Source organism: Mugil cephalus, chromosome 10 (assembly GCF_022458985.1).
Source record: "Mugil cephalus isolate CIBA_MC_2020 chromosome 10, CIBA_Mcephalus_1.1, whole genome shotgun sequence".
NCBI classification, from domain to species: domain Eukaryota; kingdom Metazoa; phylum Chordata; class Actinopteri; order Mugiliformes; family Mugilidae; genus Mugil; species Mugil cephalus.
In genome coordinates, this window is record NC_061779.1 from 5004860 (window position 1) to 5028638 (window position 23779).

General features: G+C 42.1%; 1 protein-coding gene across 1 annotated transcript; it reads left to right on the plus strand.

Moving 5' to 3' along the window:
- Nucleotides 1–1820: 1820 nt before the first annotated feature.
- Nucleotides 1821–22357, plus strand: LOC125014808 (cyclic nucleotide-gated cation channel beta-1-like). Its single transcript, XM_047596225.1, has 38 exons — nt 1821–1860; nt 2198–2341; nt 3399–3468; nt 3575–3596; nt 3677–3722; nt 3823–3928; nt 4517–4536; nt 4618–4750; nt 5720–5744; nt 5946–6039; nt 6203–6303; nt 6394–6457; nt 6803–6878; nt 6986–7010; nt 8602–8929; nt 9060–9209; nt 9307–9360; nt 11267–11334; nt 11611–11855; nt 12702–12732; nt 14843–15056; nt 15192–15206; nt 16353–16451; nt 16535–16689; nt 17493–17747; nt 18029–18237; nt 18330–18380; nt 18469–18555; nt 18669–18733; nt 18867–18989; nt 19117–19258; nt 19334–19493; nt 19580–19677; nt 19765–19848; nt 19952–20070; nt 20461–20607; nt 20724–20916; nt 20991–22357. Exons 3-38 carry the CDS (start codon nt 3400–3402, stop codon nt 21222–21224), a joined length of 4107 nt encoding a protein of 1368 aa, XP_047452181.1. The 5' UTR covers nt 1821–1860; nt 2198–2341; nt 3399; the 3' UTR covers nt 21225–22357.
- The last annotated feature ends 1422 nt before the right edge of the window (nt 22358–23779 follow it).

The window sequence follows — 23779 nt, forward strand, 5'->3', positions numbered from 1 at the left end:
ATGCCCCTTCATGACTGTAATGATATTCAGATTAGAAAAGTGTTTCTATTATTTGGCCTACCTGCTGAAACGTGTGTAGGCACAACACAGTATACAGTTCAACAGTACTAAATGAATACACGATTGAATCAACAGCTGTCTTCTTGCAAGATTGTTGTATTAGAATGCATTTGTTTTCCCTGGTGTACCTAATGTTATGGCCAGTGTGTATGGGTTTAAGGCTCATGCATAATGCGCCTGTGTCTGTTGTGACTGAGTGACAGCTTTCTTTATGTCATCGATAATCAGGATTAGCTTCCGTCACAGATCATCCGGTGCAGCTTCACGTCCTCGTCCGCTTTCTCTTTCGTCCCCTCCCTGTCTTCCCCTCATTTGGTCGTATTAAATGAAACATTTCACCAAATAAATATAATAAAATATGAATGAAGCCTGAGCAGCTTTAATTTACCGCAAACTTTCCTCAAAAGTCAGAGACATGTATGCAGCTGTGCACGTCGTTTCACTTTCCTCCTCTCCGTTGCTTTTCCCAAACTGCCCCTGTCACCAGGCCTCAGCCAGATGTTCAGTTAGGATTGAGGCCAGTGTAGCGTTGCCACATTCCAGCCAAGGGTTCCTGTCATCAACCTGTTCTCCCGGCTAATCCCGCGCTGAGCTGATAATGGGATCTGCCTGCTGCCTCCTGCCTCATCAGCACCATAAACGCATTCCACCACATTCTTAAACACAACAACAGGCCTCATTAAATGTGACGTGATCTTTCCAACTGGTGAATGTGTTTGTCTACTTGGCTGTTGCTTTGCGTCTTTTAACTTTTAACATTTTGGCCAAAAGTCCATTCTCAAAGCTTTGGATTCCCATGAAACTGCCTGGCTTCTAATGTCTCGTTTTGCGTCCCTGAATCCTTGTTAATCATCCTTTGGCGAGGTGCCACATTTTCATTCCTCTTAATCCCACTTTCCTCACCTCTAACCACCTTTATCCATCTTCCCCTTGTCTATTTTCATTGTTAAATGAGATTGTAGGAAGTACTGAGATCCTAATTTAATTATTGGATCCTTGTTATTTACTACCAAGTGACTATTACATTGTAATACAAAAAACAAAACAACAATGGAAAAGTCAATTTTATACTGGTGAAATATTTAAAGGTTCAGCTTGCAGTGTCTATGCAGAAATGAATACGTAATGTAGTTTCACATTTTGCACTTTCCTTGCGCTTCAAAAAACAGAAATCCAATGGAAAACAAATACTTAGTTGTTGTATTTTAAGACATAAGACAGTGTTTATTTATCCCACGTATGGGAAATTACCTTGCCACAGAATTAGGTACAAAATATATACGAAAAACAATAAAAGACAGTGTTAACTTTGACAGAATGTACACTCTGATATTTGGTATAAACAGTCTGGGCAGGGAATTTAAATTCTAAAAAATAATATATTATAATTGCTAGGATCAGTGAATAAAACATTGCAATATTGGCTTTATATCAGCTACTTTAATGAGAAGGAGATAAGAAGAAACACAAAGGAAAAGATGGACAATGAGGTATAACATTATGACCATATTCTTAAGATTGTGTAGTTCCTCCAAAACAGTTATAACTCATCAGGGAATGAACATGGGCCTTATGAAGGTGTCCTGTGGCGTCTGGTGACAGAAAGTTGTTAGTGGGGGTCTAGAGGGGAGGGACCTCTGTGGATCATCCCACAGATACCTGAGTGAATTTAGAGGCCAGGTCAACACCTTGTCAACACCATGTTTTTTTATTTACTTGTTCCTAATCCATTTGCGTGTGTGTGTCTATGCTGGGGATTGCTGCTGGGGGAATGGGATGGGGACGCCTGGTCTGGTCTAGGTGGGTGGTACATGATATTCACTTATCCTGTCAGTGGTTTTAATGTTGTGGCTGATCGGTGTATACTGTCGATGTTAACACTTACAAATGGCGAATTTGCAAAGTTTTCATTAGGCGTGTTGCGTGTTCACAAATATGACAAGCCATTGTAAGAAATAAGAAATATTATGCAAAATATAGTAACAGCACTATGTTATTTAAAGTACTTACGTTTAATTGATTACCCACTTGTTGTCTGTTGCTGTTTCACTGCCCCACCGGTGAAATATATTTATATAGCGATGATGTCCTGGCGATATGTTCCTCTGCTCTTAATCTGCCATTGCTCACGGTTCAGGGCTGCGCCTTGACCTTCAGGTGCTGCAGGTTAATCCCGTTAGCCCCAGGCAGTCACTGTGGAAATCCCAGCAGATCCGTGCTGGCTTTGCCGCACTCTGGACCTCTACAGCACCGGCATGCAGGACCGCCTGTAGACACGCAGGTAAGGGGGAAACAAGTCTGTTAGTGAGTATAGTGAGTTTGAGTAGTAAAACGGGGAGACCAGGGTGTTGGTCTGAGGCCAGTGTAGAGATCTTTAGGCGCTGAGGCAGACGGTGAAGATGGCGTGAAAGTGGAAAGGAAAAAGCATGTTGCTGTTTTATTTTGGAGAAACGTGTACCGTCTGGCTATATGTACAATGTCATATCACAGCTTAAAGCCTCCAACTTCCATTAAAGATTTTGGTAGTTCACTCTGGTTTTCGTTAAACGGTGGAGTTAAACTGTAGAGTGGATGAGAGCTATTTAACACAGAGCTAACAACACAAGATTAGGCCAGAAAGAGGCCACTCTGATCTCTGCTGATTGGGACAGAGTGTCAGGAATCAGTGACAGAAGAAGGGCTTTACAGGCCCTGTTTATGAGGGGATGCGTATCAAATAGACATCTCCTCTATCCAGGATACTGCATGGTGTAGATATTTGTCTGTGAAGCCTTGTCTTGAGGATTTGTATGACAGTTGAATTGCCACTTGAAAAGAGACTAATTCAAATGACCACCACGTCTAATGGAGATGGAGCTGCAGGACATCTTGCAGGTTCACTGGTTTTTACACCTTTATTTGAGCTCAATAATATTTGAGAATAAGTGCTCTCCTTAAATTACTATTTGTTACCGGGTCTTCTTGTCTAGCGGACCGCCCGCTGTGAAGCCTCTTGCTAAAGCAGCTTACCGATGCCCGAGTGAGGTTAAACCTCCGCCTTTGAATGCCCTCTAACTTCTGACTCCTGCACGGGTCCTTCGTGGGCCTGCCGGGACTGATTAAAAGTAGTTGCACCATAGAAAATCGCCAAAAGAGATAAAAGCGAAAATGAAGCAGGTGAACGTCTTTCACGGGGGCCTCGTTAGCTGCAGTTAAGGGCTCTCTGCATCTGACGACTGAAGTGGCTGCTTTACTGAAGAAAAGGAGGAGGCACGAGTTACTAGGATCATCATTATCATCAGCATTGATGTTTGATGAAGGGCTTTTTAATAGGCTGACTGTGTGTTTTTGCTCAGCAGGATGTTTAACTGGGTGGTGAAAGTGGTTCCTCAACCCCCTGGAGCTCCCGGGACAGATGAAGCTTTTGCTGTACGACAACACACACACACACACACACACACACACAAACATACACACATAGAAACATAGTATAGTTTCTGAGTAATTCTCTCTTTTTCTTTTAACGTGATGACAGGAGGCCGCCGAAAAAGGAGACGGTGAGGATACATTTTAACTTCTTTAGATGCACATCGGGTCGTCTGATTTTGTCTGATGTTTGGTTTGAAATCTCCCGCAGCTAAGAGCCCTCCACCAAAAAACCCAGAAGAGGCTTCAGAGGACAGGTAAACCTTCCCGTGAACCAGCTTCTCCGTAGTCGCCGGTGAGCCTCGCGTGTCTGTGTGACGCTGACATATTTCCTGTCTGTGTTCACCTCGTCTGCAGCCAGGCTCAGAGTGGGGTGTTAGGCTGGCTGTCTAACGGTTTCGTCAGCGCCCTCCCGCAGCCTTCTAACTCCCCTCGACTGAACAGGGCCAACTCTGACGCCAGGGTGAGTCTACGGATGACTGAGGGGATGAACGGTGTACTGAACACAAGGTCAAAGTGTGTGGTTTCTGGGGTTAACTTGCAAATAATAATAATAATAATAATAATAATAATAATAATAATGATTATAAAAAAGACAATCCGGAATATTTTTCTGATTTATCAAACTAACATTTGGCTTTGGTTAAATGTCAGATTTACATATATAGATATGATAAAACGTCCTCAGTAAAAGAAATTTGCTTCATACTTTAACAAGGCTTTCAGTCATGGGGAACCACCAGGGCAGCAGTTATTGACAAAACTGTGCTATGAAGCAGAATGCTGTGAGTGCACCACAGGACTCTTTCTCAAATTTCTGATTTCTTTGTCAAAGAGATCACAACGAGGCAAATTTGACAAGTTTTGCATATCAATTCTACATTTCTCCATATCTCTCTTTTTAGTTTAACATCAACACTAATAGAAACACAAGCATATAGATCTTATTATGAATGCATAAATGTTGCTGTATATAGGCTGTAGGTGGATTCATGAAGCATACATGTCTGATTATTTCTCATTCATCTCTTCTTTTTTGTCCAAACACCAGTCCAGAGAGGACGGAGAAAGGTACTGTATGCATCAACAACTCCTGGAACATTTTCAATTACGCTCTGTGTAAGCCAAATTAAAAAGCCGTGTCTCTGTCAGGGCTGGAGTGATAGGCTGGGTCACTCAGGGTCTGACCAAAGTGCTGCCTCAGCCTGATGAGAAGTACAAAGAAACCAACGAACCCAGCAACGCCAGCAACGCTAGCAACGCCATCGATGAGGAACCCACAGAGGTGAAACAGCAGAGTCACAACAAGTGTTTTAAAGCTTTATTAAGCTATTTAGCTTTACCTGCAATCCTTGTAAAATCACTGAAATATAGCCCCATCCACTCAAAATGAAATCAGTCTTGATGGATTATTAGCAGTCTTGGCGTTTTTTGATTGAGGACATTGTTGGATTCTTGTAAGCACATGGTGATCAAAATAAGAGAATCTTTTTTCTTTTTAAGCTTATCTGGAATATTTTTGTCATCAAAATTGGAAGTTGGCAGAAGATTAAAAACACTCTCAGGTTTTTTTGTCTGAGGAGATCAGTAAGGTGGTCAAACAGCAGGCCACTCTCATAGGCCTAATGGAGGAGGTACGCGAGCTTAAATACAACCTCTACATATCTGGCTTCACAATATCCATCGTTCATTTCCTCCAGTTCTGAAAACCGTTGCTCCTGTGACTCCAACTTCACGGTCACTTCTTGTTTAAACAAATTAGCGTGCGATCAAATGGACAAACTGGGCCAAGTAAATTAGCTAAACAACGTCAGGGGAATCCTTGAACTGTGTGACACTTGACTGCAGCAACTTAATACTGTCCTGCAGGCTTATAAGACTAATCATGTGTAAGCATTAAGCTTATGAAGGAATTTACAGGGGGGGTTTATCCAGATTAACCCCCCACCATTATCTGTTGCTGCAGTGCTACACAGTCAAGTTTCTGTTGCGTGCTTGGTTGTCCTTTTTTATACACAGACATTTCTTTACTTTGCTGTACACAAAAACATAAAAATAAGGTAAAATCAATCCAAAATTTCGTTCCTTGTATTAAAAGAAATTAATGGTCATCATGGTTTGTATTTTAAATTATATGTATTTATGTATTTATCTGTTATAATTAATTTCACCACAATTAGTTGTTGAAAAAAAAATTGTAGATAAACGATTAATTTTAGTTTTTACTTCAATGCATTTTTCTCCTCTGTCGCAGGTGTATGAAACAGCAACAATGCCAGGTAAGCTTCTTATTTTATTTTTCTTAATATGTTATGATGGGAATTTCCTGTTTGCAAAAAATAATCATTTATATTAATTTAATTGTGTACTCAACAATTGATGCTCTTATAAGGACTCTATGGTAGCCTCAGCATTGAATGCAGCTCTGTGATAATTGGTCATTTGACACCCTGATGGAGTTCCCTGATCTGCTTGTGCAGATTATGATCCCTATCCACACATCCCTGTGGTGGAGATGGTGTCAGAAGACGAGGCGTCGGAAGTGGAGACCTTGACCCCCCAGTTTGCTCCCAAGTGAGTATAAAGCACCTCATCACAGAGAGCATCCTCTGTAGCGTTTCATTCACACGGGCCCTTTAATTCACATCAGTCCCTACACAGCCTCTAATGTTTACAGATGCTAAGTCTGAGACACAGTTTAATACTCAAACATGCGAGGGCTCTTTTTCTGTTGCAGCGTGGTGGGCTGGATAAAGCAGATGATCCCTCAGCCGGTGCCCCCTGGTGCTGTGCCCACAGAGCCGTCAAACAAGTCCCCTCGCACCTCCCTGGACAAAGGTACATGGAGTCTGAACATTTCACCTGCGACAATTACAAACATTGAAGGCTGCACAGCATTGACCTCTCTGTCTCTCCTCTCCTCCGCAGTTCTGTCTCCTCCGCCTGAATCTCTCAGCGGAATCTCGCTGGATACTGACAGCAAGGCGTCCAGGTGGGTTTCGAGTTTTTGCCCTCAACAGGGATGATGAGGTCTTGTCGAAGTAGCATCTCTAGCTGATTCGTAGCTGATATTTTGGCTTCTCATTGCAAGAAAAGCACTAGTGTGTGAGGTTGAGAGAGTGTGCACAAACGAAACCATGTCTCCCTCTGCAAGAAAATATTAAGCCTCCTCTTACTAATGGACAAAGCAACAAAATTCACTCAATCATATTATCCCCATTACTTCTAATTAAGTTAGAAACCTGATGCACCACTTGGTTCATCCATCTACTTCAACATGTGGAAAGAGTACACCTATAGTGAAGTGCATTCAGTGCATCGGCTCCTCTTTTCACAGCGTGGTCGGCTGGTTTGTGTCAGGACTGGGTCTGAAGATGCCTCAGCCTGCTCTCCCGCCCAAAGATGAGCCTGGGGTAAGTTTAAGGAGAAACTTCCTTCCTTTTGCTACTCTGTCGCAGTCACAACAACCGAACTAATGCAGTGTTTTGTTTTTTTTTGTTTCTTCTCTTATTGATTTTAGGGTGCAGATGAAGTCCTGCAGAAAGGTCAGTTGAGGTTTCTCATTTATCTTCTTTTCGGGATAGAAAACTCTCTGTTTTGTGTATTGTTGACGTTGAGTGCCGCAATTCACAGTTCAGTTGAGTGGGTTTACACCGGACTATGTTATCTCATCAAATTGTCACCAAAGAGCAGTTAAAACTCTTTAAAACTACTGGAAACAAGTTACTATATCATTACCAGTATTTACTCCACTCGTGTGGATGTGTGTAATATTAATAATATTTTATCAATTGCACACTCTTGTTTTTCTTTTGTTTTTTTTTAGTCTTTGAAGAGGTGTTTTGGTCGGACGATCGGAGCCTAACTCAGTCCCTCTTCTCCTTCTGTTTCAGGGGGGAAGGCGCTGCGAGCCCCTTGAACAGCAGGAGGAGACGACTGGGGCACGCTCCGATTCTCAAAGACACATAGATTAACAATAGACTTATTATGCAGTTGTTGGCAGACCTACAATGCTGTGCAGTGTGCAGATCTGTGCAGGAACGATAGGCAGCTGGAAATTACAAGAATATAGAAATATATTCAACTCACCTCCTTACTGTACCCGGTACAGTTTCATATGAATGTATCATGATGCAACTAAAATGTGTTACGTATTAATATTATCAATAACATATTTAGGTGTGTTTTTGTCACATGTCTGTGATTTTTGCATTTGCACATTTTCTATTTGACACAGAAACGTTTAGTTTATTTGACGTTACTGCACGTTTTACGCACACAAGATTGCAAACAGTATATCTTCTGTGGCCGTGCTTTAACCTATGCTCTATATTCATGTTGCCATCTTCACATCCAGAAAAGCAGAATCGTAAAAAAAATTTACACATGGTCATGGTCCTTCTCAGATAAGACAAAATGTAATATCTCTCCATCCTAAACAGACAGCTTCAAGCAAGTATTAAATGGCAGCTATGTTCATTTATTGTTGTTGTTAAACGATGTGTAATTCATTCTATATCTCTATTTGTACCTGATTTAATGTAAAAAAAAAAATCTCAAAGTTTGATTTTCATCTCCAAATCTTCTTATTCTTTAAGAATATTTTATCTCTTGTGCTTAAAGTAGGTTGAGTTCAGTTCAGCTCTTGAAAGAGCTACAGTGTGTGAGCATTTCCATAGGTTTATTTGAGGGTGCACAACGCAAATGTAAGTTGTAGATGAACAACTTGAGACACTTTGTATTGTTAATGGCGCTATATAAATAAAATTTAATTGAACTGAAATGCAGTGTAAGGCTCATTTTGATCCACTTGATCTGAGTGTGTGACTTTGAACTGTGAAATGTGGCGCGGCTTTGTGCTGTGTTAGTCCAGATAGTTGGATTTAATATTAATGTGAAACCATTTGTGTGTGTGTGACTGTGTCAGGCTGTGTGGTACAATGTCTAAGTAGTATCCACATGAATGGCAGATCCAAAAGTTTCCCAGCATAACACTGAATTGTCAAAAGATGGTCAAAGTTATTCATTTTCCCTGTCAGTGGTTTTAATGTTGTGGCTGATTGGTGATTGGATGACAGACAATCATCAACAGACTTACTTCTTACACTCAAACTCATCCCTGTCACCGTATCGTAGTTTCAACCAAGCTCAAACCTGACATGGTGCTGGAGGACGTGGAGTCAGACAACGAGGGTCAGCAGAAAAGTGAAGACCACTCGAAAGCTGCAGCGCCATCCGCATCCCTGACTCCACCGTCACCCACAGCTCAAGTGACACAGCAGTCACAGTGCAGTTCGGTGCTGTCTCAGACGTGCTGTGACCCCATCCCAGAGCCACAACCGCAAGAGAGTCCGACCAAAACATGTCTGGAAGACGCTGAGACCCAGACGGGCCGCTGGACGCCATTTATTGAGAGCATCAAGAGGGAGGCTGAAGACGTGGCTTTAGCTACCATAGAGGAACGGTGAGTCATAAAGTGATACTGCAAACCCGAACACATGCCGTCATAAGAGCCTAGAAATGACTTTAACAGTAAGGAATAGATCACACACTGAACAGATGAGTCTCACCAGTGCTGCCCCGTGTCTGCTCAGTCTGCTTCAGGAAAGGATAGAGATGGCCCGTGTGGCCGAAGAGGTGGCCAGGCACACGGCCGAGAGCGCTATCAGGCAGATGGCCAGCGAGGGACACTCCATCAAACTCTCCCTGGGGAGTCAAGAAATGCTGGAAGAGCCCGACCCTGAGTAAGACCTTGCTCTCAATCAGAAAAACATTAAAAATAATCGTGTGTTTTGATGTTTGGTGGGATATGATGTGATGCTGTGCATTCACTGTGACCAGACTGCCAGTGTCACAAGATGAGGAGAGCGAGGTGGACCACAGTGAAGTCAAAGAGTAAGATTAACTTAAAACCCTTTCTTAGTCTTCGACCTGTGCAAAATACCCCTGTTTGTGCTAGACACTGAATGTTTAATTTGTCAAAACTAAAGTTGCAAACTATCCATTTAACTGTGTTATTGGATAAAAACTACATATTGCCACTGCCTTCAGTAGCTTGTTGAACTCATGGAACAATAATTTACTTATAATTTACTTTTATGTGAAAGAAGTGGGATCACGTTTAGCAGTATACTATACTATAAGTCATTTTTCAAATTATGATACAGAAATATTTGGCATTATGTTGTAATTATTCTGTATTTTGCTAGTATAGTACTACTACTATTACTACTACTACTACTGCCACCACCACTATACCACTACTAGACTTAGGACTTGGATAACCCTTAATGATCCAAAAGAGAAATTGCTTGGTCACAGTAGCTTAGGTTCCCATAAGAACCACAAGTAAAAGAAAGATAAATAAATAAAAATAAAATAAGTAACATCTAGTAAAATAAAACTGAAAATTGGCAATTATTATCATAACAAAAAATGATCAAGAGATATAGGCGAAAGAATATACGACTGCAAACAAAATGTTATTGTAACCTGTGTGCAATGAAAATCAGAGTTCTTAAATCTTAAAGTTGATCTGTATGTAATATACCAGTGAGATAAATATTAGGTAAAAAAAAAATATTATGTAAGAAATAATAATAATTCGTTTCCAAACATTGTGTTTTTTTTTGTTTTTTTTTTAATGATATTGAATTAAAACGTTATTTTTGAGACAAATTAAAATGAAACTGACCCAAACATTTTAGTTTAATTTGGCTTTCAATTGGTCCCAAATCTCGTGGGTTCTCGTTATGTGATCCACGACGCGCGCTGTCTCAGCATCTCAGCACTGTGTCTCAGCAACCACAGCTTCCCTTGGCAACAGGTCCCCCCTCCTACTGCCCCCTCTCCACGGTTTCCTCGGTAACAGCGCGCACCTGCTGCTTCTGCTGCTGCTGCTGCTGTTTCGCAGGGAAGATGATGAACGGACGTTTGCCAGCGGAATATTTTCCTCTTTTGTTTGGATAAATTTTCTAAAAATGACTCGATGCGACTTGTGTTCGTGTAACTTGTCGTGTGTCGAGGCTCGTGAGCATTTTGTCTCAGGGGCTACTTAAAAATATTGACGAGAAAGTGAGTCTCGCGTGATAACGCCGTTTTTAGGTAAGGGACAATTATTTGTTGTGAAATTAACGAGTTTTTTTTCTCTCTCTACTTATGGTATTAACGGAGGTAGTTAGTATGAGCTTACAGGTGGTAGTCCTCATTTTATGCTAACAGCGAAGAGAAAACAAAAGCTAACGCCGAGCAAAGTTCCTACTTTTGCAATTTACAATGCAAAGAGAAAATGTTTAGATGGGTGTAACTTAGGTTTTTGGTTTACAAAAAGGACAGAACACACTGCTATTAGGCTATATTCATTCTCTATAATGTTAACTAAACGAGTTGAATACTGCATAGTGTCAAATATGCGTGTGTGTCTATATATATATATACATATATATAAGAAAAATCCACCCTAAATCAGGATAAATATTACATGTCCTATATATTCATGCGCTTTTAAGTGAGTCCTATTCTTAGTTCGGCTAATAACCACTCAAAGGGGTTAAAGGGGATATACCAATCATAGCAAAGAACTGTTCCCACATGAAATAAACATACTCCGTCTGTAACATTCACATATTTCAGTGTCTGTTTGTATATTTAGGTTGCATTCTCTAAAACTAACAGAATAGTACATTTTTTTGTGGTAGCCATCCCAAACTAAAGCCTATATGTCGACCCCTGTCTGTATGGTGCCGAATTGTTGCGCCAGGTGATTAGTGGGACAAATTTTTCTTTTTCTTCTGCCCCTCAGAACGGAAGAGATCGTCACACAGGAGGAGCAGAACGAAGTGACCGAGGAAGCTACCGTGAAGGAACCAGGTAGAGGGAAGTTTAGTGAATCCAGAAAGCTTAGACAAATCTCTGATTTGTTCTGTAGTTCTTGTAAAATATGATTGAATATGAGCTTACAGAAAGCCACTTCTCAATAGAGTGTATGATATCTGCGTATGTATAATTAACATTCTTCTAAATGACTGTTTTAGAAATGTGATTTTCTCCCAACATGGTCAGAGGTAATAAGTGGTTGTTGAGTATTCAAATCTTTATTCTAACTCTTATAATATCTCTGAATTTAAACATATTATAATAATCCAGAGCCAAAAGAGGAAGCAGAGCCTCGGCAGACCTCACCCTCTCCATCCATCCCAAGTGCTGAGCCAGAGCAACCCGAACCAGAGTCTGAACCAGAGTCTGAACCAGATTCAGAGCCAGAGCCAGAACCAGAACCAGAACCAGAAACCAAGGCCAAGGAACCCAGTTCAGAAGCTGAACCTGTCACACAGCAGCCACAGAAAGCAGAAGACAATCAAGACACTAAGGCTGACAAGGCTTCTGAAAAAGTAATAATGATTTCTACACATGCCTCCAATGAAGCAGTAGTATAGGACTTAGTTTACATTTGAAAGAACATCCTTCAAATTAGTTAACACAATCCTAATTAAGATAATCGGTGCCAGGCAAGCCTCTCTTTATATTGCTTTGAACTGTAGTATTAAACACTGGTACCTTTCGCAATATTGCCACACTTGTTCACTGGATAAAGCTTTTTAACAAGCAGCCATGACTCGTTTCTCTGAAGTATGGCTGATCTAATGTTCGTGAAAATGTAAATTACGGTTGTCAATAGAATGAAAATGAAATAATAATAATAATGTTTGTGAAAGAGAACAAAGGAGGTTTCTAATGCTCTAGATTAAAAAAAAAAAAAGAAACTTGCTTTTGGGGGTACAGAGTACACTATAAACAATTAAAAACATCTTTTCCTTGACAGAGAGAGCAGAAAGAAGAGGATGAAATGAGAGTCTGTAGGCTGTGCTGTGGGCAGACGTCACACTGATAGTGTTTATGTAATTACTCTTAATGCCAGAAGGGGGAGACAAAGGTTCTACATGTTAGCTGTAATGGAAACTTACCTCCGGAGCTTTATTGGAGGACCACAATTACCGATAATTATTTTGGATGTTAGGAAGGTTCACTCTATCTACTGTTTTGTGTAATTCTACTTTTTCCATTCCAGTCCTACCATAGAAAGCAACAGCTCAAAGCAGAATTTTCTCAAATTATGTATAAATTCAGCAGGAATCAAAAACACACACAGATGTGTGAGCCTTTTAAAGACATGTTCATTTGTATCAGCTCCAAAAAAGTCTATCAGCGCTGCATTCACATGCTTTGTGTTTTTGTAGGAGGAAGAAGCTGCCGGGGACGAATGCGGGGGTATGTAGTATTATTCTCTCCAGGATTATTTGATTTGATTTGATTCATTATATGACCGTGGTGAGAGCTAATATTTTAGTTTCATTATGCCTGTCTGGTGGCGTTAAGTTTAACTCACAAGAACTGACTGTCATTGTGCATTCTTGTCCACGTCCACTGCATTTGATTCCCTCATTTTCTAGCTCAGCATCAGGCTACATGTCATCTATTGACCGTAGGCATGATATCATTATCTATACTCCTCTTGCAGAAGTCTGACATCGTCAATCTCACTGACTACGTTGCTGTTTGCTTCTTACCTTGCTTATATTCTGCTTGACTTCACTACACTATCCACCTGTCTCCTCTATAGCTCCAGTCAGCTGCGATGCATTTAAGAACTGCCTGATGCGCATCCCTCAAACCTCTGAGTGCCTCGGCAACATCAACGCTTTCTTCAAAGAGAATGGCATCTCCCCTCCCAAAATACCTCCCATGCCTAAGCTCCCCACCCAGCTCTCTGACGTGACCAAGTACTTACCTTCCTTACCCTCCCTCCCACCCGAGTTACGCCAAGAGTTCTCCCAGATCCGACTCACGCAGGTCCCCCGGAATATCGCCCAGACTCTGACCGAGCTTTTGCCCAAAAACCCGGACGGTTCAGTGGGGCCGAGCCTGTCCAGTCTCTCCGAGAGCTTTGCGAGCATCCCACAGAAGCTGTCCCAGGTTCCCAGCAAAACACAGCAATACTTCCTCAACGTCCGGAACCGCCTCAACAGCCTTATGCCTCAAGATGCCTAAGAAACAACAGCAACAACAGCAAAAACAGAAGCATGACAAGAACCAACAAGACGTAGAACTCAACCGGCTCGTGCGACACTCCCCTCTACCTCCCCCTCATCACCCTCAGCTGCAGTCCCGTTCCCCATCTCCATCCTCCCCGAATGGTAGCGCCCTTGAGTTGCCCAATGTGCCATCGTATCCCCGCCTGCCGCCCATCGCCAGCTCCCCGTCTAAGCAGCCGAACTCCTTGTCGCGACAGCTGTCTGGCCTCTCTAACCCAGCGTTCTTCATTGAAGATGACTCAGACATTGCAGCAGTAAGACCTGCAGGTGAAGTCACATTAGTGGAGAGTTAACTGTCCTCCATTCATTTTATATACCTGAACTCAGTCATAAATTAACACATCATATGAGGTTATTAGAACGTACTGTCTCTTAAACTGACAAATATTTATTTACAAGTCATTTTCAAACTATAAATTATGTTTGAGTTCAGATGTCATGGTAAATTCCTTGACAATGTGTTCAGATACAGTATACAGTATGAGCACACACTGCAAAAACAGCATTACTAGAATGAAGCAAAAATATTCTTATATTCGATAAAATCATCTTGTATTAAGAATAAAAAAGAAAAAAAGCTTTTTTTTTCTTGACAAAAATTTAAATTTAAAAACAAAGTTCTTGGCTCTGTACAAAATATAAGATGTATTGTTTTGACACAAGGATTTTTTGCTTTCTTGAAATTCCTCTTTTTGCAGTGCACTGTTAGGATAAAACTGTGTCAGGTATGTGTCGTGGTAGTAGATTTTTGTATGTGTGGTCTTGTCATTTCATTTCTAATAAGCTCAGTCGTCCTTTGCCAAGGTATAGAAGAGAAATAACAAAAAAGAGGGCTCAAGATTTGAGGGCATTTATTCAAGAAAAAGACTCATTTGTCAACTTTTTAAATGTGAAATATCCCAAACAAGCTGTGGACAAAAAAACAGCGAGAGGACAATTTGTATATAGTGACGAAGGCAGAAGTGTGCCAGGGTATCATGAGACAGATTAGCCGCACTGAATGGCTTCCCAGATGAGTAAGCTAGTCCTTAGCTACATTATGAGGTTACTCTTATACATGCCCTAGTTCACAGTTGGATCCTCTTGCATTAGCCCGGTGCAGGTGCCGCTAAATCTGCCCGTCTCCTGCCCTGCTTCTGCTCCCGCTGTAATTGTGACCTTCTTTCACCCCTTGCAACACTTCACATGAAACATTCATGCCACATTTTTGCAAGCGGATTGTGCCTCAGTGCTAATACACATTATTTTTGGGTAACTGACAACGAATGCATTGTGTGTATTTCCAGAGAGCCCCAGCCTCAGCGTCCGTCCGGCTGTTAATGTAGAGGATGTCGACTCAGACCATGAACGAGGAGGAAAACAAGGAGCAGGAGGAGGAGGAGGAGGAGGAGGAGAAGAGGGAGGGGAGGAACAGAGTAATATCCCCCAGATCCTCACCCCTCAGGATCCCAAACTCACAACTCTCACTGTCCCTGTGACGCCGTCAGGAGGTCGTCAGAGGTGAGCATAAGAAACAAAGAACTAGAGAATTTGTTTGCATTTTAAGAATGAATGAATTCAAGCACTTCAGATTTAAAAAGCACACTAAAATATATCATATCATTTTCTCTTTCCCCCTGTGCTTTCCGTCCACAGTAAAGGAGATAAAGAGTAAGGACACTGCATGGATTGTTTGAGTTGTAGTTGCCTCCTGGGGGGGTTGGGTGCTTTTCATTAAGTTTCTGCAGCAAGGACCTGTTTCACCAGTATTATACATATTTGCATAGCATATATGCTTTCAAGGTCAACACATTTCATCACACAGAAAAGTAGCACCACTGGGAGATCTTTGTCGAGGCCTCTGTTTGCAAATGAAGCATTTTGTTCTGAATGGGGTAGAAATTACTTGAACACTCATTCACTAAATTTGAGTATTTTAGTGGCTGAATTATGTTTTATATGTTTATTAAATTTACAATTCTGGAATAAAGTGCTTCACGTTGTTTTCCTCTAGCCTGTAGTGCTGTGCTCTACTGCCCTCTACTGTCCATTGCTGTCCAGTCTTTCCAGAGTCTGTACCAGTGTTAGTGTATTTTAATGTTCTGCAGAAACCATGTTTTCATTTTTGTTGCAACGTACTGATTTTTTTTTTTCTTTCTCTACATACAAACCAATAAACCTGCCAAAAAGACACACAAAGGCAAAGCAGATACCCATAAATCGTTGTAGATTTCTGGAAAGACTTTGACTGTTTCTTGTGTCGTTATGTTCTGTTTCTGATGTGTGGTACGGTACTGTTCGCTGTTGCATGGCTTTGTGCTATTGTGCGGTTGTTGTCAAATCAATAAACAAATGCATCACGATTTTGCACTTGCATCCTCACTGTGTCACCTGGGGGTGATTTATTGTTTCTTGGAATAACATTGTGTTTTCTACACACAAAATGAAACCCCGGCCACTGACGACAGTAGTGGAAGGAATCGTAGGAGTATCTGGACTAAGATGTAAGACATCGAACCCTCTTTGGTGTCCGTTTCTTCATCCTCATCCTTCATCGCCGCCCCCGTTTTATTGCCATTCATTCATTTTTTTTTTATTCATCTGAACTGACCGAACTGCTCATTTTTAGCTTCAGTTCATCTTTAATCCTCATCTCATCATTTCAGATTGAGCATAAAAGCAGGAAGCAGCATGTGATTCTCTCTTTCCTCTTAACAGTAGTAGAGTGAGGATATGAAACATCTTGCATCTCACTGAGGCAGCGTTGTTTTTCAAACTGAACCAGTGACGCTGCTGTGTTTACTTAACTTTGAACAGTAGGACGCTACATTCTCAAAGTGAAGATGATGATGATGAAGCAAACCTCCCCGTCAGAGCCTGGCCCAGCCAGTCCAGCCTGCACAGCTCAGAGGACTAGTGAGTACACACAAACGAGCATAAACACACAAAAATCTCTCATGTTTTCATAAACTATATTTGCTTCTTATTTCCCCCAAAAGTCTCAAAGAACGTCCTGCATCTTCTGCCAGTCAGACCAGTACCGTGGTCAATGAGCGCCTTCAGGAGCTCGTCAGGATGTTTAAAGAGAGAACGGAGAAGGCGAAGGAGAAACTCATTGATCCGGACAGCTCAGACGAAGACAGCGTCATCCCCTGTGAGTGAGACACTCCTTTTCTCTCAACTGAAACACACACACACGAGAAGATGCCATGCATCCAGCTTGTACAGGTAGCAGGTGTTATAGTGCGTTTTAATTCCAGGTTGAAAGAGTTGAAAGAGCGCTGCCCAGTTTGGGAAACCAGCCACTCACACCCCAAACACTGGACTGATCTATGTAGACAAAAAAATCTTAATGAGTTACCAGAACCAGGTGAGTTGAAGCAGGAGCTGCTTCTCTCCAGACCGGCCCTCACCCCTCCTTCATCCCTAAAAGTAGCGTCCCTCAGTCACCCCTCAATTAATGCTCCAGTCCTGCAAACCCATCCATTTGTGTAAATGGTTCCTAAAGTGAGTGGTGCCTGAAGCATGACCCATTAGCTCCTCTAGATTTGCTCAGTGACATTTTAAAGTAAAAAAGTAGGCCACGAACATAAAGCAACCAAGTTAGGAAAGCTGCATGTATGCTTTTAGACACTCCAGTTCCCAAAGAGGCTTTAAGCTCGCCTCCGGTTACATTTTCCTCTAGTATAGAAGAGAGTGTGTGCAGATCTAAGATGGGGCTGGGTACAAGATGAAAAAGATAACTGTTAACAGTTTATAATAGTTCCTATTATAGCAGAGTGCTCTGCCTTTAAGGGGGATTTGAATTTTGGCCTTTTATAATTTATGTTTAAGATTCTATAGAACTGGTTTTGCTCACTAACTGAACTGGATAACGTCTAAATAATAAAGTCTGAGATGGTAGATTGCTCCTAAAATCTCTTTATTAATTGAGCTTTTGTTCTTTCCTCTCTTCAGCTCCCCCTCAGTCCCCTCCTCCTCCTCCTCCTCGTCCTCCCCCTCAGCCGCCCCCTGGAGCTGTGCCGCCGGGTGGGGAAGGGAAGGAGGTGCAGGCAGGCCCATCAGGAGGAGGAGGTGGAGTGGAGAGTGGGGGTAAGGAGGAGGAGGAGGAGGAGGAGGAGTGGGCCGGCCGCTGCTGCAAGGTGAAAGCTCCTCGGTGGATGCGAGCGTGTTTCAGCTACCGCTTCCCTGCCAGCATCGACCCTTTCACCAGTGAGAACCCGCCCGAATTCTCCATCACCCTCAGTGCTTTTTCTGTAGTCAAGTAGTTCTTACCATTCGTTCTCATTAAGCACAAAAACAGAATCCAAATAATGCAAACTCAATAATACAGCTTAGATCCTGCTCCCATCCGTCTATAGTTATATAGTGTATAATGCTTGCTTAATGGCTGACACTCATTCTGTGAATGCTGGAGCCAGTTTCACTGTGACTTTTTGTCTTCACCCCTGTAAATCCGTGTTGTTTTATGTCTCTCACCTTGTCTTGACCAGACCTAATGTACGTGCTGTGGATGTTTTTGGTATCTCTGGCCTGGAACTGGAACGTGTGGTTCATCCCGGTGCGCTGGGCCTTTCCCTACCAAACGCCAGACAACATTTACTACTGGCTGGTCACAGACTACCTGTGTGACCTCGTTTACATCCTGGACATCACCATCTTTCAGCCGCGTCTGCAGTTTGTTCGTGGAGGCGACATAGTGGTGAGTGGAAGCAGTTACTGTCAACAGCTGTGTGGTATTTGTCACAATAATACTGCCCTTTAATCACAAATATATCTTTGTTTTCTTTGCAGTCTGACAAAAAAGAGATGAGAAAAAATTACATGAAAACCAGACGCTTCAAGGTAAATGATGAGGGCTGGAGCTGTACTATAATCTGCCTTTCTGTGCGCACAGAATGTGGAATTAAGGTCACATCTTTTTATTTTTCAGTTGGATGTGGCCAGCCTTGTCCCCCTGGAGCTCTTCTATTTTAAAACAGGCATCAACCCTCTGCTCCGATTACCCCGGCTGCTAAAGGTGAGACTCTTTTACTCCACATTCACTCATTTTCCTCCCAGAACACTTGTCAAATCGCTGTTGGATTTTGAAGCCAAAAATGTTTTTCCTGTTCTCTGTCCATTCCTCCACAGATCAGCTCCTTCTTTGAATTCAACGAGCGTCTGGAGGCCATCTTGACCAAAGCCTACATCTACAGGTAGTAAAAGCAGAAACCATGAAGACTGAAGAATGAATCATTGTGCTGCATGAAGAGAGAGGGGCCGTGACACAGATGAGCAAACAGTAAAGGCTTTCTAGTTTTACGTGTTCTGTTTGCTTTCATCTCTCAGGGTGATTCGTACCACCACCTATCTCCTCTACTGTCTCCACTGTAACGCCTGTCTCTACTACTGGGGCTCTGACTTCACAGGACTGGGATCCACTAAGTGGGTGTACAACGGAGAGGGCAACAGGTGGGTGAGATGCACGCACACGTGACTCATGTTTTTATGGTTGGAAACATCTTTTTGAACATTCTGCATCTTGAAAACATTTTAATAGTATGTTCTTTTTGACACCTCCTTCCTTCTCTCTGCTCAGTTACATTCGCTGTTACTACTTTGCTGTGAAGACCCTGATCACCATTGGGGGGCTGCCAGATCCCACCACCCTGTTTGAGATTGTCTTCCAACTCATCAACTACTTTGTGGGAGTCTTTGCCTTCTCTATCATGATTGGACAGGTAGCTTCATTTAACATTACATATTTTTCTTCTTTTCCTTCAAGTGTTAAATTTTTCTGGCTTCTCACTTGTCAGATGCGCGACGTGGTCGGTGCAGCCACAGCAGGTCAAACCTACTACCGCTCATGCATGGACAATACAATTAAATACATGTCCTCCTACCGCATCCCGAAAGATGTCCAGAACCGTGTCAAAACCTGGTACAACTACACCTGGCAGTCACAAGGCATGCTGGGTAAGGAGGAGATTACATGTGCGTTTTGTTACCTTAACACGCGTGACCTTTCAGCCTCACCTCAACTCTAATAACTCTCCAACCAGACGAACAGGAGCTGCTGACTCAGCTGCCGGATAAAATGCGTCTTGACATAGCTGTAGATGTCAACTACTCCATTGTGAGCAAAGTCCCTCTTTTTCAGGTAGGAAAAGAAACAAAGCAGGTTTTTGCAGAAGATAATTTATTATAGTGTATTTTTTATAATGTTTTTATTTTTTGTCTTTGACAGGGTTGTGACAGACAGATGATTTTTGACATGTTAAAAAGTCTACGCTCTGTCGTCTACCTACCAGGGGATTATGTCTGCAAAAAGGTACTTTTTTGTGTTGCGTTGGACCTTTTGTGCATGTTTTTACTTTATGTATTCTATTAGTCTTTTACCATATCATCTGCCTGTGTTTTTTGTCGTCGCTCAGGGCGAAGTCGGTCGGGAGATGTACATCATAAAGGCAGGGGAGGTGCAGGTGGTTGGAGGACCAGACGGGAGGACGGTGTTTGTCACTCTCAGAGCTGGATCGGTCTTTGGAGAAATCAGGTGAATAAGGGAGTGAATGAAGCCAATGATTTGGCAGAATCCCTTTACTTGAAACTTACACATACTGTAAAGCAGCAAAGTAGTTAGCAGTACATGAATCAGTAGTTGTGACTTACAGTACAGGTTCTGATGTATCCTCCTTACTGTTACAATACATGTGTACTAAGTCATTTATCTTGCACATTGTGTTTCCTGGGTGCACAAAACCATTGTTTGTCTTTATACTTTCACATAACTAAGTCACAGTTTCAACTTTTCCCTCTGGGCTTTTTTTTTGTGTATGTATTATTATATTTAAATGGGACCCCAGCTTCCTTGAAGTGTAACCGTCTGATGTGTAACATGGCGGACGATCCTATTTTTCACCATAGTCTGGTTTCTGTTTGGCAGCTTGCTTGCAGTCGGCGGGGGCAACAGGCGCACGGCCAATGTGATCGCTCACGGGTTTGCCAATCTATTCATCCTGGACAAAAAAGACCTGAACGACATCCTGGTCCACTACCCTGAGTCCAAGAAGCTGCTCCGCAAGAAAGCCAGGTTCAACATGAGCTTCCCTACATCACATAAAAATGGGGCTTAGACAATAGATGTGTCCGCAATACATTTGATTGTTACTGTGTTTGTGCGTCTGACCGTTGCTGTCTCAACCACAGGAAGATGCTAACCAAAGGAAAGAAGCCTGAGCCCAAAGAAGAGACTAAGGAACCCCCTCAGCCTGCCCCTGTCAGAGCAGAGACACCCAGACTGCTGAGAGCAGCTCTCGAGATGACAGAGAAATCCTCAGGACTTAAAGGAGCTCTGGCCAAAGTCAAAGAGAAGACCACCAAGTCTAACATCTCACTACAGGTAAAGAAACAAACAAACAAAGAACAAAGAAACACACATGTATTCACTGCGGTTAATTTCTCCTCTCTTCTCAGCCGTCGTTCTCCTCCTCCCTGCCTCCCCCGTCCCCCGCCTCCAGCCCAGGACCCGACAGGGACGGGGACACGCCGTCGCCCAGCTCCGCCAGCTCCGCTACGTTTCACTCGGCGTCCCGATGCCGCAACTCTGTGAGGCCTCAGTCTGCGTCACAGCGCCACGGCGACACCGCCGACAAAGAGCCCGTCAGCGAAGATGAAGAGGCCGAGGGGGGCAAGAAGAAGTCGTCATGATTTGTTGGAGAAGGTGCGAAAGGTTGAAACAGGAGGAGTGGAAAGGAGGTGTTGTACAAATGTAACATCTCACTGTCAGGCTGTTGTGGACAAACTTGTTGCAAAAATAGTACTGTATTTCTTGCTGAAGTAAAAATGATACCCATCTTCCACATTATAGCCCAACAGACCACTATCTTGTCACTTTTGTGTCCACTTCAGCTTGTGTGTGTCGTCATTAATCTCCTTTTCTATCGGATCTACTGTAGAGAAGAAACGATTCCTTATGTGCACTTAGTTAACTCAGATCAGTCTCTTCTACACAACCTGTCTCTCTGCGACATTCACAATGAGAACATGTTTTTGCTGTTGTTGTTCGCCAAATGTTTACAGACTCTTTTGTAAACTTGAAAGTGCAATCTGCCTTACGTTTTTGACTTTGTGTTGTGTTGTGTGAGTAGCCCGCTGGTCGTTTCCCGAGCTGGAGTGAAAATCAGCGCAGACCCTGTAAAGCTGTAAAGCTAGTGAAGGTCTATGCTTCGTAAATGTACGATACAGATCATTTTAATCTAAATCCAGATGTTGTAACATTGATTTTATGTCCATGCAATTAACATTATTTTTACATACCGTTAAGGATTGTGTGTTCTTGCATTATTTTGTACAATAATGTAAATATATTTGGTTCATTTCTTTTTAAACTTTAGAACACGTCTCATTTTCTCGCTAATGTAAAGCCATTGCGTTGTTTGCTTTGTCACGAGATGTACATGCTTTCTAGAGATGCTAAATGTTTTATTTGTGCTTTATATTTATCTACTGATTACTACAGCCTTAGAAGACGGGCTGACAAACCAGCTAACATACTGCCAGACAATCTGTAGAAAGGAATATTTTATGTTCATATTTTATTATATGTTCACAGCTGCGGGAATTAATTTATCGGTTATATAGCTACGTCTTTTGTGAATTTTGATCAAATAAATGATTGTTTTAGCATATTTTAACCTCTGTTTCATGTCACCTGCAACCTGGTTTGAAGGTTGGGGGGAAAAAAAAAAACTGAACATGCTAACCACAAACCAAAACAGCAAACGTTAAACAGGAAGCAAGACATTTGCAATGAATGTGCTGGTCGGAAAAGTTAACCCCAACTACTGGGACTTTCTTCACACCTCTCTGCCAGGTCTGTGTAGTCTCACTAAAAAAATAAAAAATCAGTGTCAAAGAACAGGGTTCAAGAAAAGGTTTCATGTAAAGATAACACAATAATCTTTCAGTAAAATGTATTAATGTGTGTATGCTATCTTTGGTTGGACAAAGTTCAATCCAATCTCAAAACCTCTGTGCAATTATGCATCAGACATCTAAAGGCTGCATACAGCGATCAGCCATAACATTATGACCAAACGGTTACATGAATGGAACTAATTTTCCCGTTATCGTGGCATCTCTCAGGGAGTGGGGACATGTTAGGTAGCAAGTTCTGGAAAAAGATTCGTGCCAGGGTTTAATTTTGGACAGCTAGACAACTGGGGCTGAGCGTCTCCAAAACTGCACCTCTTGTGTGGTGTTCACCTTCTGCAGTGATGATATGTGGAGCACTGGTGGGTCATTAGATTAGATTAGATCAGATTAGATTCAACTTATTTTCATTACACATGTACAGGTACAGAGCAACAAAATGCAGTTTAGCACCTAACCAGAAGTACGATAAGAAGGAAGTAACGTAAATAGTGTGGTATATAAGAGGTATGGTACAGGCTGGTTTTATTGCATATGGACAATATTTACAGATGAAAACCTATGTACAAGTGAAGCCATATGAGATACACACAATGAGTGACTGAGGTACTATGAACAGATGGATTTGTGCATTAAATGTAAATAGACTGTAAACAGGAACTATTATATATTTTTCATTAGAGTAAGTGGGCAGATGATGAATTAGGCGATACAAACACAGATGAAGTGAGCATTAAACAGTGCATGTATAATAAGCAGTAGCTGCCAAATCTAACTAAACTAGTGCAATATTCAGCACATAGTACTGTGCCAAGTACTGCAGAACAGTTCAGTAGTGCAGTGGTTATAGCGCAACCACCTTTAGTCAGAGAGGAAATGAGAAGAGGAGGAGTGTGAGTGGAACGGTGTGTCGGGGTAAGAGGAAGACAGAGTTTAGTAAGGTCACAGCTCTGGGGTGAAAACCTGTTCCACAGTCTGCTGGTCCTTGTCTGGAGGCTTCTGAAGCGCGTGCCTGAGGCCAGGAGGGAAAACAGTCCATGTGCCGCGAGCTCGTCGCAGATAGCGCTTCTTCTGGACACTGAGTACACGTGCGTCGCTTAACTGGGGAGCCAGGGTACAAGGACCGTGTGATTGGTCTACAACAGTGTTTAGGTGATGGTAGGTGACAAAGTAACATATACATAAGCACCAAGACCCAGGTTTCACAAAAGAATAATGAGATCATCAATGCTATTTACTTCACTGGCAGCCGGTTTTAATGTTGTGGCTTATCGGTGTGTAGATTGAATCAGCCATCACTCTTTATAAACCACAGCAGAAACACCTAAAGG

Excerpts from the sequence above, each read along its gene's own strand:
- LOC125014808 (XM_047596225.1), top strand. The coding sequence starts at position 3,400 with ATGTTTAACTGGGTGGTGAAAGTGGTTCCTCAACCCCCTGGAGCTCCC. Across the intron at positions 12,733-14,842 it reads TGCCGGGGACGAATGCGGGG|AGAGCCCCAGCCTCAGCGTC; the intron begins GTATGTAGTATT and ends GTGTATTTCCAG. Across the intron at positions 19,849-19,951 it reads GGGATTATGTCTGCAAAAAG|GGCGAAGTCGGTCGGGAGAT; the intron begins GTACTTTTTTGT and ends GTCGTCGCTCAG.